Genomic DNA, 19848 nt, shown 5'->3' with positions numbered 1-19848 from the left:
GTGCAGCCCGCCTCCAGTGGTGTCGCGACAGGCGTGAATGGAGGGACGAATGGAGATGTGTCGTCTTCAGCGATGAGAGTCGCCTCTGCCTTGGTGCCAATGATGGTCGTATGCGTGTTTGGCGCCGTGCAGGTGAGCGCCACAATCAGGACTGCATACGACCGAGGCACACAGGGCCAACACCCGGCATCATGGTGTGGGGAGCGATCTCCTACACTGGCCGTACACCACTGGTGATCGTCGAGGGGACTCTGAATAGTGCACGGTACATCCAAACCGTCATCGAACCCATCGTTCTACCATTCCTAGACCGGCAAGGGAACTTGCTGTTCCAACAGGACAATGCACGTCCGCATGTATCCCGTGCCACCCAACGTGCTCTAGAAGGTGTAAGTCAACTACCCTGGCCAGCAAGATCTCCGGATCTGTCCCCCATTGAGCATGTTTGGGACTGGATGAAGCGTCGTCTCACGCGGTCTGCACGTCCAGCACGAACGCTGGTCCAACTGAGGCGCCAGGTGGAAATGGCATGGCAAGCCGTTCCACAGGACTACATCCAGCATCTCTACGATCGTCTCCATGGGAGAATAGCAGCCTGCATTGCTGCGAAAGGTGGATATACACTGTACTAGTGCCGACATTGTGCATGCTCTGTTGCCTGTGTCTATGTGCCTGTGGTTCTGTCAGTGTGATCATGTGATGTATCTGACCCCAGGAATGTGTCAATAAAGTTTCCCCTTCCTGGGACAATGAATTCACGGTGTTCTTATTTCAATTTCCAGGAGTGTAAGTGTGTATGGAAACTGTTGTTGCTGTGAAGCAACAACTCAGATGACTTCGCCACATATTGGAATAGAGTTATTTGTGAACTGTGACCATAGTGACTACTGCATTTGACTTGAATCAGAACACCTTTCAAAATTGCTATGATTACCGTATGGATGCAATTTGAAACCATATGGAATCAACTTTTGCATAGCAGACAGACCAGTTGCAGTGAACTTTATTTCACTTTCACCAACTAAATTCTCACATTGTCATGAGAAGAGAATGTAATCTTGGTATTTGAACAAAATCATAACTCATGTTTCTGTTCCTTGTCAGACCTGATGTATTTGATTATAAATGATGTGTGTGTGTGTGTGTGTGTGTGTGTGTGTGTGTGTGTATAAAATAAAAATAAAATCAGTGCAAAATTCACGATAGTGTATTTTGTCTGTCTCATTCTGAGTAAATCGTCATAATAGTTCTATGTCTTTCAGTGGGTATTAAAAAGAAGGATAGTTGTTTAATTTAATAAAATCTATGATTTCAGATTCCTTTTAAATTATCTGAATATTGTTTGCGAATCTTCTCAGAAAATTGCTGTTGGCTTACATTGAAAACAGGTATATTATGTTGAATGATATTGCAGCAATGGTAAACATTAGTGTTATATCACACTGATGTTCAAGAAAATGTGTGTGAGGTGGGTTCCAAAACATTTCACATCAGAAATGAAAGAAAGGAAGATGCATGGGTATGTGCAGGGAGACCTGAAGTTTGCCTGCCCCCCCCCCCCCCCCCCCCCCCCCACCCCCCCCCCCCTCGTTCCTCAGATGTGGCACCTTCAGATTGGCACATTTTTAAACTACTGAAAGAAGTTGTTAGTGGGCCAAGGTTAGCTGATGATGAGGAAATCCAGGCAGCAGTGCATAACTGATTATGCATATACTCTGAAGAATTCTTTGCTTGTGGAATGGAGAAGCTCATCCAGTGCAGACAAAGTGCATACAACCTGAGGCGGATTACGTTGGGGGGGGGGGGGGGGGGATTAAATTCAGTTTTTTATGGGATGACTCATGTGTAATGAGAAGAAATAAAAGACAAATTAATTAATTTATAATAAATATGTCATGTACTAAATATCACATTAAAGTTTCATATATGTGGTATCTATTCCTTTGGACATGTCTGAAAGAACAGATGCAATATATATATATATACCTAAAAACAAAGATGATGTGACTTACCAAATGAAGGTGCTGGCAGGTCGACAGACACACAAACGAACACAAACATACACACAAAATTCAAGCTTTCGCAACAAACTGTTGCCTCATCAGGAAAGAGGGAAGGAGAGGGAAAGACGAAAGGATGTGTGTTTTAAGGGAGAGGGTAAGGAGTCATTCCAGTCCCGGGAGCGGAAAGACTTACCTTAGGGGAAAAAAAGGACGGGTATATACTCGCACACACACACATATCCATCCACACACATACAGACACACACATATATATATATATATATATATATATATATATATATATATATATATATATATATATATATATATATATATATATATATATATATATATATATAGTTATAATAGAAGGAAACATTCCACGTAGGAAAAATATACCTAAAAACAAAGATGATGTGACCCACCAAACGAAAGTGCCGGCAGGTCGACAGACACACAAATAAACACAAACACACACACAAAATTCAAGCTTTCGCAACAAACTGTTGCCTCATCAAAAAGAGGGAAGGAGAGGGAAAGACGAAAGGATGTGGGTTTTAAGGGAGAGGGTAAGGAGTCATTCCAGTCCCAGGAGCGGAAAGACTTACCTTAGGGGGAAAAAGGGACGGGTATACACTCGCACACATACACATATCCATCCACACATATACAGACACAAGCAGACATATGACTGTATATGTGTATGTGTGCGAGTGTATACCCGTCTCCCTTAAAACCCACACGCTTTCGTCTTTCCCTCTGCTTCCCTCTTTCCTGATGAGGCAACAGTTTGTTGCGAAAGCTAGAATTTTGTGTGTATGTTTGTGTTTGTTTGTGTGTCTATCGACCTGAGGTGAAGATGACCAATTGATCACTTCGATGTGGATGCACACCACACTCGAACTCTTATGGGGATTGGCAAAATGCCGTGAGTAATGAGGATAATGGACAAGGGGCACTACATTAGTATTGTGTGGATAAGTTGAGAATTTGGGTCCAATGACAGGCATGCTAAGGTGATCCATGTAGTTGTGATGACTGCTGTGTTCGGACGGTGCAGTGGTCAGCACACCTGCCCAATAAGTAATAGACCCAGGTTCGAATCTTGGTCTGGCACAAATTTTCAACTTTCCCCACTGGTTTAAATCAGTGCCCACGGGCAGCTTATGTCATTAATTCCTCTGTGTCTTGATTAATCAGTCATGTTGTCCGAGTTTATAGAATACTCAAAAAATTTTGCGTAATGTGATTTTATGCTGGAGTACCAATAAATAATTCAGGGTTACTTACTTCTGCATCAAATGTTTTACAATTACGTAAAAATATTTTCACATCACTCTGAGAAGAAGTTGAAAACTTACAAAATATCATATTTTTTGCTTTAATTTGTACATTTACCTTCAGTGGCCTAAATGTGATAACATATGGTACCTCATTTTTAATTTATGTAGCATACTTTGCACTGCTTATCATTTGAGAGGGTGATATACACTACCCAGTACCTGGCACCGGTTGAAATCAAGTGAGATTAGAATGTGTCATGATCAGCTTTGCATATTGCTGCTAGATGATTCACTTTCTTGGAATATGTTACATCTAAATGAACAGAAAAAACAAATTTGTTGGTGTTGATTCTCATCTGCTACCAACTATTACCATAGGAGCTCTAATATATGCTAAAAACATACAGAGGTTGGACAAAAATATGGAAAAATCATAAGAAATCCATCTTTGAACATAAACACAGTTTCTAGTCATGCCTACACGTGACGCTGTTGTATTTGATCATGAACGCATCGGTTCGGTGTCCTCTATACATTGCAATTGTCAGTTGTTGTCGGAACAGTGTTTTGTGCTGTTATGAATGGGTTAGGTCAAACCAAGTGAATTTGAAAAAGGCCGAATTATTGGCTCTGGTATGATGGTGCTCCCATAACTAAGGTAGCAGAAGTGTTTAGTGTTTCAGGAGGCACTGTGTCGAAGATTTATACCACATACAGGAAAACAGAAAAACATCAACTGTCAAGTCACAAGAAGGACAAAAGCATGTCTTGAGTAATTGTGACAGACTGCAATTGAAGAGGATTGTGGTGAAGAATGAGAGAACAGTAGCTCCAAAAGTCACTACAGAACTGAAAGTCACATTCGCAAACTGTCTCAGCACCTAAGTAACAAACACAAAGGGATTTCCATAAGCTGTAAATTGCAGGGTGAGGTGGAAAACCAAAACCACTTATTGGAGATGTAAATGCCCGTAACAGGAATACGTGGTGCAATGGAAGAATGTTACTTGGTCGCATAAGTCTTGTTTCACTCTGTTTCCAACTTCTGGCCATGTTTACATCCCAAAAGTGAAACATGAGAGGTGTCCAGTTATGATTAGGTTGGCCATATTGAGGTACTCCTTGTGCCTCATAGTTACTCTGCAGAGTCACATTACTGCCAAGAATTATGTGACCATTTTGGCTTATCAGGTCTATCCTGTGGTACAGTGTTTGTTCCCCAGTGGGGATGCTATGTTCCAGGTTGACAGGGCTCCTGTTTACACAACACGCATAACTCAGGACAAGTTTTGTGAGCACGAGGATGTATTGTCACATCTCTCCTGGCCTACAAACACCAGATCTCAATAATATTGAGCACTTGTGGTCTACTTTGGAGAGAAGGATACATGATCACTCTCTACTTTCATTGTCCTTACCTTAACTTGCTACTATTTTGCAGGAGGAATGGTATAGGATTCTCCTGAAAACAATACAGGACATGTATTTATCCATTCTGAGAGGAATAGGTGCTGTTTGGAATGCCAATAGTTTTCCTACACAGTATTAGGCATGTTAATGTGTTTGTTTTTGGTGTTTCCACATTTTTGTCCACCCACTGTAATTCTCTGCAGTGTACAAATTTTGATGGCAGATCAACAGTCAACATTATTAGTACAGAACAACTGTGAAAACAAATACCCAAACAGACCGATGTGAAGAAATGGAAACTTCCTTCATAGCCAAAATGTGACTTTACAACCACCAACCCATGAATGCCGTTGCCAACACCACAACCACAACCATTGTCAAAAAACACATATTTCTTGTCATTCTCGTGGTACAGCCACATTTATTAAGTTTGTCAAAACATTAATTAGTAGTTGCTTATAATAATACCTTATTTTTAGCATTAGATTAATTGGAGAGAGAGAGAGAGAGAGAGAGAGAGAGAGGAGAGAGAGAGAGAGAGAGAGAGAGAACTCGTGAATGTAATAAGTAATTAAGTTCTCTCTATATTTTGAAAATGTTAATCTGATCCAACAAAAACTTTCAGCTTGCAAATCAAATGGAAATGCTCAAAGTGCAACAGGATACACTGAATATGACTCAGGCTGAGTTAAAGGAAGCACAGGAGCGTATCAAAGAACTTGTAAGTAAACTAGTTCCATGTTTCTTTTTAAGCTTTTATAGTCTTATGGAGAGGTTTGATGACAAATGGAAAAAGAGAATCACATCAAAATAAGATGATTTAGAAACAAGAGTAATGCTCAAAATGTTATAGATGGCAGCAGGTGCAAGGGCTAGGAATGAGACACAAAGGCCATGGAGCTGGTGATTTTGTGCAACTCATGGTAACTGTGATGTGGAGGAGTGGATTGGAAGTGGATGACAGGTAGAAGAGGAAGTGACTGTTAGGGGGTGTAACATAGTGGCTTAGCAGAGATTGAGACTAGGTGAATTATGGTAGGGAAGGATGTGTTGCAGGCATAACTCCCATCTGTGTAGTTCATAAAAGTGTTGTGTTTTGTGTGTGTGTATGTGTGTGTGTGTGTGGGGGGGGGGGGGGGGGGGTGATCCGGATGTCATGGATTGTAAAGTAGCCATTGAACTTGAACATGTTGTGCTCAGCAGCTTGTTCTATTACTGAGTGGTCTGACCTGTTCTTGGTGATGGCTATTCATTCTGGTGGATAGCTGGTTCATGGTCATGCTCACATAAAATACTGTGCAGAAGTTGCAGCAGAGCTGATGTGTTACATGGGTGCTTTCACAGATGGTCTTGCTTCTGATGGTGTACAGTAAGCCTGTGGGAGAACAACAGTAGGATGTGCTGCGTGGGTGAATCAAGCAAGTCTTGGACCTGGGTCTTTCATAGCTATACATCCCCACACACGGTTGGTTGGAAATGAGAGTAGCATAAGGATGGTCCAAGATGTTGTGTAGATTGTGGCCAGTGGAATACTCCTTTCTGAATATGATAGCAAATAGTTGAATCCCTGCCCAAGGACGTGATTCAGTTGCTCCAGTTCAGGATTATATTGGTTCATAAGGGGAGTGCTCCTTTGCAGATGGTTCTTGGTTGCGATGGAAGTGTTAGGGATGTGTGAGGATGTGTGGAGAAATCTGTTTGCAGGCTATGTTTGGGAGATAGTGCCTGTCTGTGAAGACCTTTATGAAACTTTCAAAATACTAAGCATTCAAATTCTCGTCACTGCAGATACACCATCCATGGATGGTTAGGCTATATGGGTGTGATTTTTTGGTGTGGAAGGCATGATGTCAGAATGCCTGTACTGTTGGTGGTTGGTGGACTTAATACAGGCGGAGGTAAGTATGGAGCCATTAGAAAGGTGCAGGTTAATGTCTCGCACAGTGGCACATTGTGCTGAGGAGTACCAGGTGAAGTGGAAGGGAGAGAAGGTGTTGAGGCTGTGAGTAAATGAGAATAGGATGTCTTGGCCCTGGGTCCAGATCATAAAGATATCATCAATGGACCTGAACCAGACAAAGGGTTTTGGGGGGCTAGGAAGGTTTGCTGTGGATGACACATATGCAGATTGGTATAGGAGGATGCTATGCAGGTGCGCATGGCCTAACCTTTCATTTTATAGATACAAATCTCTTTCTCCACAGACTGTTGACCATCCCCATCCCATTACCTCCTGGATGCCTATTCATCAGTGTTAACCTCACATTGTGATACACCAACATCCCCCTCCATGCCCATGGACTTCTGCTATTGAACACTACCTTTCCCAGTGTCCTTCAGACATTAACTCACTACCCAATTCCTAGCACACCTAACCAATTACATCCTCATACATAACTACTTCTCCTTTGAAGGAAAGGTATATAAATAAACCTTCAACATGGCCAGGGGCACTTGCTTGGCATCCTCCGCTGCTAATCTGTAGTGCACCATCTAGAGGAAATCTTCATAGTCTTCCACAACCCAAAACCTTTTGTCTGCTTCAGGTTCATTGATGATATCTTCATGATCTGGAACCAGGGCCAAGACACCATATTTTTATTCGCCTACAGCCTCAACACCTCCCTCACGTGCTCCACCTGGTCCAATGTGCCATCTACCTTGATATTGACCTCCACCTCTGATGTCACCATCCATGCCTCTGTCCATATTAAGCCCATTGACCATCAAAATATCTGCACTTTGACAGCTGTCAGGCCTTCCACTCTAAAAAATTACTCCTACTGCAGTGACGAGAATTCACTTTCCCATTATTCTGGAGGTGCACAAAGGCCATCACAGACAGGCAATATCCTACGAACCTCATCTCTCATCTGCAAACAAGTTTGTGCACCATATCCTCACATAGCCCTTATTCTCCCACCACAGACAAGAACCAGCTGCAAAGGGGCACCCTCCTCATCACCCAGTATCATCCTGAACTGGACTAATTGATTCATGTCCTTTGTTAGGGCTTCGAGTATCTGTCATCACACCCACAATCATTCCTTCCCCTCCTAAAGTGGTTTTTCAGCAGCCGCCCAACATACACAACATCCAAGTCCATCACTATGCCACCTGCACTCCCAACCACACAGGCCATATCCCTTGGAAGACCAAGGTACAAGACCTACCCGATTCCACACCGAGAACTTTCTATTCCAATCCTAACATCAGAAGAAGTAGGACCATGTAATATATCAGTTCTGCTGCAATTTCTGCACAGCATTTTATGTGGCCATGACCACCAACCAGCTGTCCACCAAGAACAGAGTTGACCACCCAATGGGGAAACACGTTGTTGAGCATAACATGCCAGAGTGCCGCCCCCCCCCCCCTCCCCACCTCCCTATACCAGCTTTGCTGAACCACACAGGGGGGAGGAATGATTCTTGTGACACATCCTTCACTCCTGTGTTCCTCCTGGCCTCAATATCTGCTAAGCCACTGCCCCAACATCCTATGCCCTACAGTCTACCCTTCCTGTTTCCTGTCACCCCCTCTCAATCCACTCCAGCGAATCATTGCCATCCTGTGCTGCATGAACTGAATGGTTCTTTTGCTCATGTGTTGTATTCCTATTTAGCACCTGCAACCTGATGCTTCTCCATCCCAAATTCCTGTCCTGCACACCTATTGCCTCCCTGCAAACCTGTAACCACACTTTCCCAACCCCCCATCTCGCTTCTTGTCTCTTTTATTCCACTTCCTACCCCTTCCAGCCCAACTCCTTTTTCCTGTCTACTAGCTGAACTACAGTCGTGTTCAGCTGGCACAATGTAGGTACTACGTGTGTGTGTGTGTGTGTTTGTGTGTGTGTGTGTGTGTGTATGATAGTACTCTATCAAAGTTTCCCTCATGTGTGCTTGTCACTGACTCAACACTATTTTTTTAATGAATTGTCTCCTTTCCTCCTTAATTATTTATATTCTGCCAGAACTCTGATAACCATGTTGACATTACGATTTAGCAGACAAAAATACAAAGGTGGTTTGAAAAGTTATTGTAATGGACTAAAAAAAAAAAAGTACTTACATCACTGAAGCTTTTTTTGTTTTTCAATGTAGTCTCCTTGTTGATTAATGCACTTGGTCCAATGATGTTCCAGTGCATTGATTCCCATCTCGAAAATGAGTTTCCTCCAGGTCTGCAAAATCTGGTTATCAGTTCTTCGTTTGAAGTGAATCTTCGTCCAACAAGAAAAATTTTTGGTTTTGGGAAGAGATGGAAGTCTGATGGAGCCAAATCAGGTGGATAAGGCAGGTGTGGCAACAATTCATATCTTAGTTCGTGTAATTTTGCCATGGCGACAGCATATGTGTGCAGGCGCACTTCAAGGGTTGCAGCACCCATCTTGCAGACAATTTTTTCATTTCGAATTCTTCCATTAAAATGTGATATACCCGTTCAGATGAAGTCTGACAAGCATGAGCAATTTCATGCATTTTATATCAGCAATCCACCATTGCCATTTTGTGCACTTTTGCAATGATTTCTGTATTAGTGTCATATCTTGGCCGACCACTGCACGGATCATCATCTAAGCTCTCCTGATTAAATTTAAATTCATTTGCCCACTTGGCAACAGATGAATATGAAGGAGCAGAGTCCCCCAGTGTATTCCGGAAATCAGCATGAATGTCCTTCACTTTCATACCTTTCTTTATGAAGTACTTAATCACTGCTCAAATATCGATTTTTACTGTCTTTGCAAATCACTATGCGGGCACAACAACAGAGCAACGTCACTGCCACAGCTCTCTTCCAAGAGCACTGACGTGGCACGTGTTTACTGGCAACAGTCCAATGAACTTCATGCGAACAACTCGTTGCGCTAGCGTTGACCTCTCGTGGTGATTCCGAGAACTTTCCAAACCACCCTCGTACATGGAAAAACTAAATATTTAGTGGATATTTTAAGCAAGAACTCTGGTCAGCCACGATTTATTTTCTTGAAATGTCCCAGATCTTCTAATTTTTCATGCCTGTTTGAGTAAATTTTAGAATTAAAAGGTTGGTAGTAGCCCCTCAACTCACCAACTGCTGGAACAATACATGTCATTAAGTTAACCTAAAGAGATCCACAACTTCTCCCTTCCCTGAAGTCAATGTACAAGTTTGGTCTGGCTCTTTTCCTGAATTTTCCTTGGCTTGAATAGCTCAGGTGAGAGCTATTTTACTGTATTAACTTATCAGGATTGGCGAGGAAGGGGAAGCAGTAGGCACCCATTGAGGTGATGAAGTTACACATATGATAGACATGATGGTTTATTTCAGTAAAATGTGTTTGAAGGCAGGCCTAGAGAAAGTGCCGAAACTGAATGGGCTGCTGCCCAAGAGAGCAGGGTTGGAAGCTGCCAGCAGAAGAAAGCAGATGGCGTGTCCACTCTGGCAGCTGGCCGCGGCTCCACCCCCATGTGACCACCTCCAAACCTCCCTGTTGGACAGCCAAATTGTAGATGCGCAGTTCAGTAGCGTTACCTCATCAGCAACACGTGACTTTAGCTGCTGATGGTTCAACGTGTGAGTTTCGAAGTGGTTCTGCCTGGTATAATGCAATGTGACTTATGAGCTGTAACTAGCCACCAGGCAGAAGGCGCTGGCAAACATCAATTGAAATATAAAAAATTAAATTTTTATAATATTACATCCATTCAGTAATGGCCCCCACTGTACAACTGCGAGCATGACTCGTTTTAAGTTATCAAACCAAAGAAACCTTTGTGTCCATACTAAAGGTGATTTTGTTAAGGCTGTTTTCTGTGGGAGGAGAAGGGATGCGGCACTTGTCAAACAGTAAGTGACCCATTGGAGGAAGAAAGGAAGAAGAAAGAGAAGGAGCAGCAGTATATTTCATCTAAATGTTTTTGTTTTCACTAGCACTACAACTTCAGCAACTAGGTGTAATTCCATTGTATTTGATGTACTGTGATTGGTACCATATGATTGTGATACTGCTAAAATCTGGAAGATAATATCTCACAGAAAAGTAATTATTTCGAGAGAACAAACCGTGAGTAATATCTGTTTCCGCTGCTAGTATCTTCTCTTTACACAGTACTCACGGTATTCAACAATTTGAAAATGATAGATGTTTAAATACACTCATTCCTCCAGCTCCTACTAATTTCCTTTAGGCATAGGATTTAGACTCTTCCTTTTGCAGCTTATGATAGGTATGTGCCTGATAATAGACCAGCATGAAGAAAATAAACAAAAGTACTCTCTGTTGGGCAACTTACGTCAGTATACATAAAATCATATAAATGTGACAGAGAACTTAAAATTGGAAACAAACAGTCAAAGGAAAAAAAGAACTAAGGTATCAAAAATACTTAATAGCACTATGTTCTTGAAACCAATCTACAGGGCATTACTTAGGAGATTGTATATGACTACAACCTGTATCATGAAACCTGGTTCCTGATGTATTGACAAACAGAAATAGCTGTGGACAGAATATGTGAAAAATGTTCAAGAGAAGAAGACAGCTTTTAAGAAATCGTATGTTGACTTGTCTCTGTCTCATAGTACCCTCTCCTGGAGATCTGAATTGAGGACTCTTTTAATGTGCATAAATTTGTATAGAGTTGCATCTTGAAGTTTTTCTATGGACTGTTTTGTATTATTGAGGATGCTCCTGCTGGTTAGACCATACAGAGATGTCTACATTACCATACAAACTAGACGTAATGGATAATTCTAAAAAGGTGAAAAAGATAAATTAATAATGGGACAACATTGGAAACAGTAAATCTGAGATACCCTGAAGGTCAGTGGCATCACATCAACTAATGGAAAAAGAAGGAAATTTTGGGATAGAAATAGACAACAATTTTTTTTCTTTTCTATCAAACTTCACTGTTAAAATTTTGAAGGTGACGTTGAAGCCATCAGAATTGCAATAAGTCAACTAGACAATTTATTCCGTCTGTTCAACAAAGCAGTCATATTTTGTGATGCCAGAGCAGGAATTTCACTGGTTATCAACACACAAGATCCAAAAGTCATCAAAATTAAATAAGGTTAAGAAGTAATTAAGTCACTACAACAAAAAGAACAATATAATTATGGCCCAGTGCATACAATCTCGAAGAATTAAAATGAGCCCATAAAATTTCATGTGTATGAAAGATCTTGAAAAACTTCACGAATGACTCAGTACTGTAGTACCTAATGAAACAAGAATAGAAGCAGTAGCCATTTTGTGCTTGACCGCCATGCATGACTATTTAGCAAATTACCAGCGTACCTCTCCAATCTGTCAACAAGCCAGGTGGCACAATGGTTAGCACACTGGAATCACATTTGGGAGGATGGTGGTTCAAATCTCTTCTGGTTGTCCAGATTTAGGTTTTCCATGATTTCCCTAAATCACTCCAGGAAAATGCAGGATGGTTCCTTTGAAAAGAGCATGACCGATCTCCTTCTCCATTCCTTCATAATCTGAGCATGTGCTCTGTCTGTAATGACACCGCAGTTGACAGGATGTGAAACTGTAATTTTCTTTTGTTCTGTCCTTTTCTATCCTATTGTCTCCTAAATGTGTTTTGTGCTACGAAATTGGTTCAGTCATGAATAAAGAATATTTAAAAAACTGTATTAAATGAAGATGATGTTATTCAGGCTTACATTTTGTTCTGGAGCAAGAAGGTGAATGACTATAAGTAAAGTGCCAAAACATTACAATAATAATAATAATATTTAAGAAGTAATAAACCAACAAGCACAAAATAAGCTGCAGGCATTTTATGGTCACCAAAAAGTGAAAGAAAGAGAGCATACAGGGTGGGCGAGAAGTCCCATACCCCCTATTACTGAATGCTAATTAATTTTATTTGTTTTAGCACAAGTACATACTCTCTCATTAAGTATCCAAGATATTAGTATGTTCGCCATCATGCTGTAAATACATTTACATACTCCTGCACGTTCTTCTTGACACATTTTTGAGCATGTCCAGAGTTACAACGCGAAACGCATCCTCAAAACAGCATTGTGCCGTTCTCTGTTTGTAGAATAATGACATGCAGACACATACACTTTCATGAGTCCCCATAACGAGTTGTCATCTGTGGTGAGGTCAGGGTGACCATTTCAAGGGAACTGGTGTTGCTGATGAACCACAACCTGTCCACCCTTCTGGAAAGTGTTCATTAGGAACTCAAGCATTTCAAGAACATAGTGAGGTGGTGCTTCATCTAGCTGCAAACGTATGCATCATGTGAGACCTATTTCCTGAAGCTGATGTATTAAGCATGTTTGTAACATGTGCAAATAATGGCAGCAAAATGCCCAAATATTTTTTAATGCACTAAGTAAATTATATGTCTTGACCACTGCATTTATTAATTTTATACAACCTTTCTCAAAGGCCTTATGAGAGAAATACAAGAAATGGTATCAGTGAAAATACATTGGTAAAGTTCCATCAAAAGAGGCAGAACTCACCAAATATCTGTAACACATTCTTAGGTAAAATGAAACTAGAGTTGTCCAATATGAATACAAAGTATCTGGTCTGCATTATTTGATGACATTTGAGTGCAAACTGACTCCCTGTACACATCCAAGTATTAGGTGAAGAAGCTGATTTTAATGAAAATTTTATATTTGGAAATACAGAAAACTGATACGATTAATTGATACAATGTCATTCTAAATGACAGATAACATTCTATTATATTTTTTACATCACCCAGTTTCTTATCTTACAAACATCCATCTAGTTTAAGGAGACTGGTGGAAATTATCTCCACAAGATGGCGTCAACATATTTTTATATAATTACATAATAAGTGAACATCCATCTGTTGAATAAAGTATTACAATAAATTCAGAATTTAATATCCAGACTCAGTTTGCACTCATATGTCATCAAATAAAGTAGACCAGACCAAGCGAGGTGGTGCATTGGTTAGCAAACTGGACTCGCATTCAGGAGGATGCAGTTCAATCCTGTGTCAGGCCATCCTGATTTAGGTTTTCTGTGTTTTCCCTAAATCGCTTCAGGCAAATGCTGGGGTGGTTCCTTTGAAAGGGCAAGTCTGACTTCCTTCCCTATCCGATGAGACCGATGACCTCGCTGTTTGGTCTCCTCCTCCCTAATCAACCCAACCCCCCAGACAATGAAAACCTAACAATGAAAGTAGACCAGGTACTTTGTGTCCATATTTGACAACTTTAATTTCATTTTACTTAAGAATATGTTATAGATATTTGGTGAGTTCTACCTCTATTTTTTACGATGTGCATTTCATGTATTTTATCATTGTTCTTGAGTGAGTGGTCTTAGCGTCTTTGAGAAAGACGTAAGGCCGAAACACGTGACAGTGTAAAATCAATAAATATAGTGATCAAGACTTTACCATTTACAGGATATATACACCGAAGAGACAAAGAAACTGGTACACCTGCCTAATATCGTATAGGGCCCCTGCGAGCATGCGGAAGTGCCGCAACGCGATGTGGCATGGACTCGACTAATGTCTGAAGTAGTGCTAGAGGCAATCGACACCGTGGATTCTGCAGAGCTGTCTGTAAATCTGTAAGAGTACTCTTTTGAACTTGCTAGGCATCCCAGATGTGTTCAATAATGTTAATGTCTGGGTAGTTTGTTGACTAGCAGAAGTGTTTAAACTCAGAAGACTGTTCCTGGAGCTACCGTGTAGCAATTCTGGATTTGTGGTGTGTTGCATTGTCCTGCAGGAATTGTCCAAATCCGTTGGAATGCACAATCGACGTGAAATGGGTGCAGGTGATCAGACAGGATGCTTACGTGTGTGTCACCTGTCACAGTCGTATCTAGGCATATCAGGGGTCCCATATCACTCCAACTGCACATGCCCCACACCATTAAAGAGCCTCACCAGCTTGAACGTTCCCTGCTGACATGCAGGGTCCATGGATTCATGAGGTTGTCTCCATACCCATACACATCCATCCGCTCAATACAATTTGAAATGAGACTCATCTGACCAGGCAACATGTTTCCAGTCGTCAATAGTTCAGTGTCGGTGCAGACAGGTCAAGGCGAGGCGCACACGAGTAGGCCGTTGGCTCCGAAAGCCCATATTGATGATTTTTCATTGAATGGGTCACATGCTGACACTTTTTGGTGACCCATCATTGAAATCTGCAGCAATTTGCAGAAGGGTTGCACTTCTGTTACGTTGAACATTTCTCTTCAATCGTCGTTGGTCCTGTTCTTGCAAGATATTTTTCTGGCTGTAGCGATGTCAGGGATTTGATGTTTTACCAGATTTCTGATATTAACGATACACTCGTGAAATGGTCATACGGGAAAATCCCCACTTCATCGCTACCTCAGAGATGCTGTGTCCCATTGCTTGTGCAGTGACTATAATACCACTTTCAGACTCACTTAAAGATTGATAACTTGCCATGGTAGCACCAGTAATAAATCTAACAACGGTGCCAGACTCTTGTTGTCTTATAGTGGTGTTGCCGACTGCAGGGCAGTATTCTGCATGTTTACATATATCTGTATTTGAATATGCCTGCCTATACCAGTTCCTTTGGTGCTTCAGTGTGAATAGTTTGTGCCATTCACAGTGCCTTCAAAAAAGTATGGTCCAAGCAGATGTTGTGTTGTTGTCACTGTCCATATCGTTACATGAGGTGGATTGTTTTCTAACTTGACTGTGTAATGAGGATTCTCTTCAGCCAAAACGACAATTTTGTAGCATGTGAGCAGTAATAAATGCCACATTCATCTGAAAACATAACCTCGGCATGGTTCATTGCATTTGGAAATAGCATTAACAATGCATGGCACACTAAAGTATTCTTATTCTGGTCTGTAACTGACAACTCATTTATGAAAGTTGGTCAAAAAGGTTGGATCATAAGATCTTTATTTATGTGACCTTGTATTGTTGCCCTCTGTATATCGAGTTCCAAAGCACATTTATGTGTTGGCTTAATAGGAAATTGTTCAGTTGAAGCAGAGACTCTGACACGTTTCTTCTTGTGTTTTCTTCCTTCCACACTGCACTCTGTCTGTAACATTGCCGAAAGCAAAAGCACAAGGATGTCTTTCCTAATCCAGAGCTGTTGCCTTTCATGTTGGAGCCTTATCAAATTTTTCTTGGAATGCTTCCATAATCTGTCTCAATTGTCTACCCTGTGTGTTGTCGTTCATGCACCCACAGACTTGTCGCTAAGCATTCCTCAATAGTGTAACAATTACCGTTCACATCTGCCATGGCTACAGATTAAAACTCGTCTGCAGCTGCAAAAATGTGTAAACATGAATTCCAACAATTGATAGGAAGTAGTATAGCTACCAACCTGTATAACAAGGTTTGATACTAAACATTGGTTACAGGGATACGGGGACTTCTTGCCCAGCTTGTACTGTGCTGTGTTATATGATTAATCTAAAATGACAGATGGAGAGAGAAAAATACAGTGTACGGTTTGGCCAAGGGACAAAAAATGAGTGTCTAAGATGTTGAACATTACATTTGCATTATGAACAAGGATGGATAAAAGCTTCAGGGCAGGAACCAAATCCCACAAAGGTGAACCTACATATTGATATGTTTTTCAATACTGAATTTTATCGCTTGCTAGTTCCAGAAGGCGTACTAATTAATGGAGAATTCATTCCATCATTGCTGAGATATTAGCAAGAACGTTGAACAGGATGAGCCTTTGGTCTAGGAGGAAAACTCATCTGAAATAGTCTCGTGGCTGATTGATTCTTCAGTGCTGTAATAAATCAGACAAGTACCTAATGATTGGGGCTGATTGATTCTTCAGTGCTGTAATAAATGTCAGACAAGTACCAAATGATAGGTTGACTCAAGTAACTACACTGTTTTCAAGAACAGGAGCTAAATCGGTCAGCTGTTGTCTGGTACAACATCTTTTAGCTAGAGTGAAGATAATTGAAAGAATCTTGTCTCATCAAATCTGTACGTTTCAGTAGGGAAACAAAGTACTGCATGCACTGTCCAGCTGATCCATCCAACATTATTCCACTGACAGTTGGAGTCCACTCCTGTTGTTGATCATACACACCACTTCATCAGAATTACGGAAGAAGATACCATGCGCTTTCTCGTGGTTATGATTGCTTCTTGAAATTCTACAAAGAACAGACTCAGTGAGGAATGTGAGCATACTTTGATACCTTGGGTCCTACTTACAAATTAATGGCAGCATGAATGGTAGTGAAAGGATTGAAATCATAAGTAGGCTGAATGCAATGATGGGGCCTGTAACAAACAAATGCTGCTAGGCCTGAAGGCCAAGATATTAAATACTGTTGTTTATCTTGTAGCACTGTGGCATAGAGTACTGGGAAGTAATAGTGACTATTGGCAGACATTTCTCTGTTATGGGAATGCATATGCTAAGTTGGATGACAGGATTTTACCTTATTTGCTCACATTTTCAGTGACAGTGTCCATCAGAGGTGCGACATACATTTCATCACAGCGAAAATGAAGGAAGGCCAACTTTTTTAGTGTGGATTGCAAATTATTTAGGAGTAAAGGAGATGACTCAGCAAAAAGGCAGAAGCACTGCATTGTTGATAGGAAGACAAGCAAAACCTACAGAGCTTGGCTAGCTTTCAGAATGCACCTCCTTTTTCAAAGTTGTAGGAAAAACATCCACACACACACACACACACACACACACACACACACACACATATGCACACTTCTGTCTCAGGCATGTGTGTGTGTGTGTGTGTGTGTGTGTGTGTGTGTGTGTGTGTGTGTGTGTGTGTGTTCCTTCAAGCTTGAAAAGGAAGTGCATTCCAAAAGCTAGCCAAGCTCTTTACCTTTTGTTTGTGTACCTACTGATGATGCAGCACTTCTGCCTTTCAGTGAGCCATCTTCTTTATTCCTAAATAATTCATAATTCTTAACCAGAACTTTCTGGACATATCCTGAGAGTGGAATTAACTATTTTTGCTAAAACTGTTTAAAGCCTCAAAATGAATGGCAAGTAGACGTGAGGATTATCTAAGAGGAGAGAATAAGACGTAATGTGGCAAATGTGGTGTCCAAGATCCAAAGCTGTAAATACTAATGAAGTGGGTGGACCTTAGGATAAAGAAGAAGAAGAAGAAGAAGAAGAATCTCTGCTTGCCTTCGAGTTAAACAACAAAAAGCAAACAATGTTTCACAAATACTGATGATGTACTTACATGGTGAAAACTCAGTTCAAATTTACTGAGCTCTTTGACTATTTCAATGAGTGCCTCATAAGTCTTTTTATTCTTCTTGTTTCAAAGTCCAGTTGAATACTGGAAGCCTGGAGTAATCTGTAAATAACTGTACACAAAATCATTAAAATAGATTTTTCACTGTCCAAACCAACAGTGATTAGCTTTTATGTGTTAAACTTCATATTGTTAACTTAAAAGATCAGTAAAGTACATAAACCTCTCTACAGGCAATTAAAGGCCTACGAAACTGTTCAAAAAAGTGGCCAAGAATGATGTAACAAATGATATAGTATGTAAAAGATAAGCTGTCAAAAGTTTTTACAGTAATCATTGTGTGCCCACCCTTCATCAAATGGCACACATCTAATCAGTATTTCAATTTTGCCCATAACTGATCCAGCATATCAGATGTGAAGATAAGAAAAACTGCTGCAATGTGTTGTGAGTTTTTGATGACATGTACTAGAGATGGAATATAAATGCTATCCTTGATTTAACCCCACAATAAAAATGTCAGAGCATGGAGTTGGGTAATATGATGGACACTTGGCAGGTCAGTGATTGCAGCATGGCCTATACAGTGACTTCGCAGTGTCTCATTCACATAATCTGATACACAATTGTGGAAATGTGGAGGTGTGCCCTTATGCTGAAGGATAAAATAGTTGCTACCAGTTTCAGGTTGTAGTGTGAGGTATGGTTGCGGCACTACAAAATAGGTGATACTGTTAGCAAACAGCTATCCTCCTCCAATGTCTTGTGTTGCTTCACTACACTGTTGTAACCTGATGGTGTCTTGTGAAACTTGCCACAGAAAGCTCTTTGCATGCTCACTACTGATTGGCAACATGTAAATTCTATCAGACAAAATGCATTCCCTCCCAAATTTGTTGCCATTTTCAGCACCTACAGTTGTTTGCACATTTCCAGACTAATTTACAGAAAAAAAGAAGTTTAGCATTTAATTTACAATGGTTTTTTAAAATGCTTCATGGAACTTCTAATCACCCTTATTTTGTTCTTGCCTCCCAATATCTTTTGTTTGACACACATTACTATGTTACAAAGGCATTTTTCTATGCTCCATATTCTCTCCACCCTATGTATGAATTTTTCAATTTCTGATGCTACTTGTAAGACCAGAACTTTACTGACAGTCTAGTAAGTAAAATAAAGCTGTCTGCAACCCAAATATTGGTTTGCACACAGCAATGCTTTACTACTCATGGTCCCAAAGGAGGCGGTATGCATTTCCCTTCTCCAACCTTTGAACTGACTTACTGTTCTAGTTATAGGGGACTTACAATTTGGCATGGACTCTGAATAAAACAATAAATAATTAGTGTAATGTGACATATTTCACGTTAACAGGTCATTGACAGGTTTGAAAGAAGTGATGTTACCAAAAAATATTCCAGTACCAGCTGGGGATTGAGTGCCGGATCTCTGGTTTTGTAATCGACACAGTAAACATCCTTAACCCCAATTAATTTGAGATATCTGTCTAGAAACATAAATACTCCACTTATGAAAGGTGTAGGAAAGACACTCCACTCCAGCTGTTCTGTAAGACAAAATAATTTTGTGACAAGTGCCTGGCACTCTACTAGAATGACTAATTGAGTGATGTGTGACACGGCAAATGTGTACACAGTTGTAAAGAGGGAAGAATTCATTCAAGAAAGTTCCTCCATTGTACCAATACGAAGAATTGTTGATGATTGTTGGCCGCTGAAGTCCATATATGTGCTCCGCAATTGCACTGTAAAGTGAAGACACATTCTAGAAACAACCCATAGGTAGTGCTGATGGCATTCTCCACCACATCCTTTTTCCAAGGTGCACAGGGGAGCCTTTGTAAAGTTTTTGAAAGTAGGAAACAGGTATTGGTTGATTTAAGGGTGTG

At 40.7% G+C, this 19848-nt stretch overlaps 1 protein-coding gene across 1 annotated transcript in view; it reads left to right on the top strand.

Annotated features, from left to right (window-relative positions):
* LOC126188442 (centromere-associated protein E-like) overlaps positions 1-19848 on the top strand; it is a 618456-nt gene that overhangs the window by 311164 nt on the left and 287444 nt on the right. Inside the window, exon 16 of the mRNA XM_049930047.1 lies at positions 5322-5417. Coding sequence (XP_049786004.1) covers positions 5322-5417 — 96 coding nt within the window. The remainder of the gene's footprint in view (positions 1-5321; positions 5418-19848) is intronic.

This window comes from Schistocerca cancellata, chromosome 5 (assembly GCF_023864275.1).
Source record: "Schistocerca cancellata isolate TAMUIC-IGC-003103 chromosome 5, iqSchCanc2.1, whole genome shotgun sequence".
In the NCBI taxonomy this organism is placed as follows: Eukaryota; Metazoa; Arthropoda; class Insecta; order Orthoptera; family Acrididae; genus Schistocerca; species Schistocerca cancellata.
This window is presented reverse-complemented; position numbering and strand designations above follow the sequence as displayed.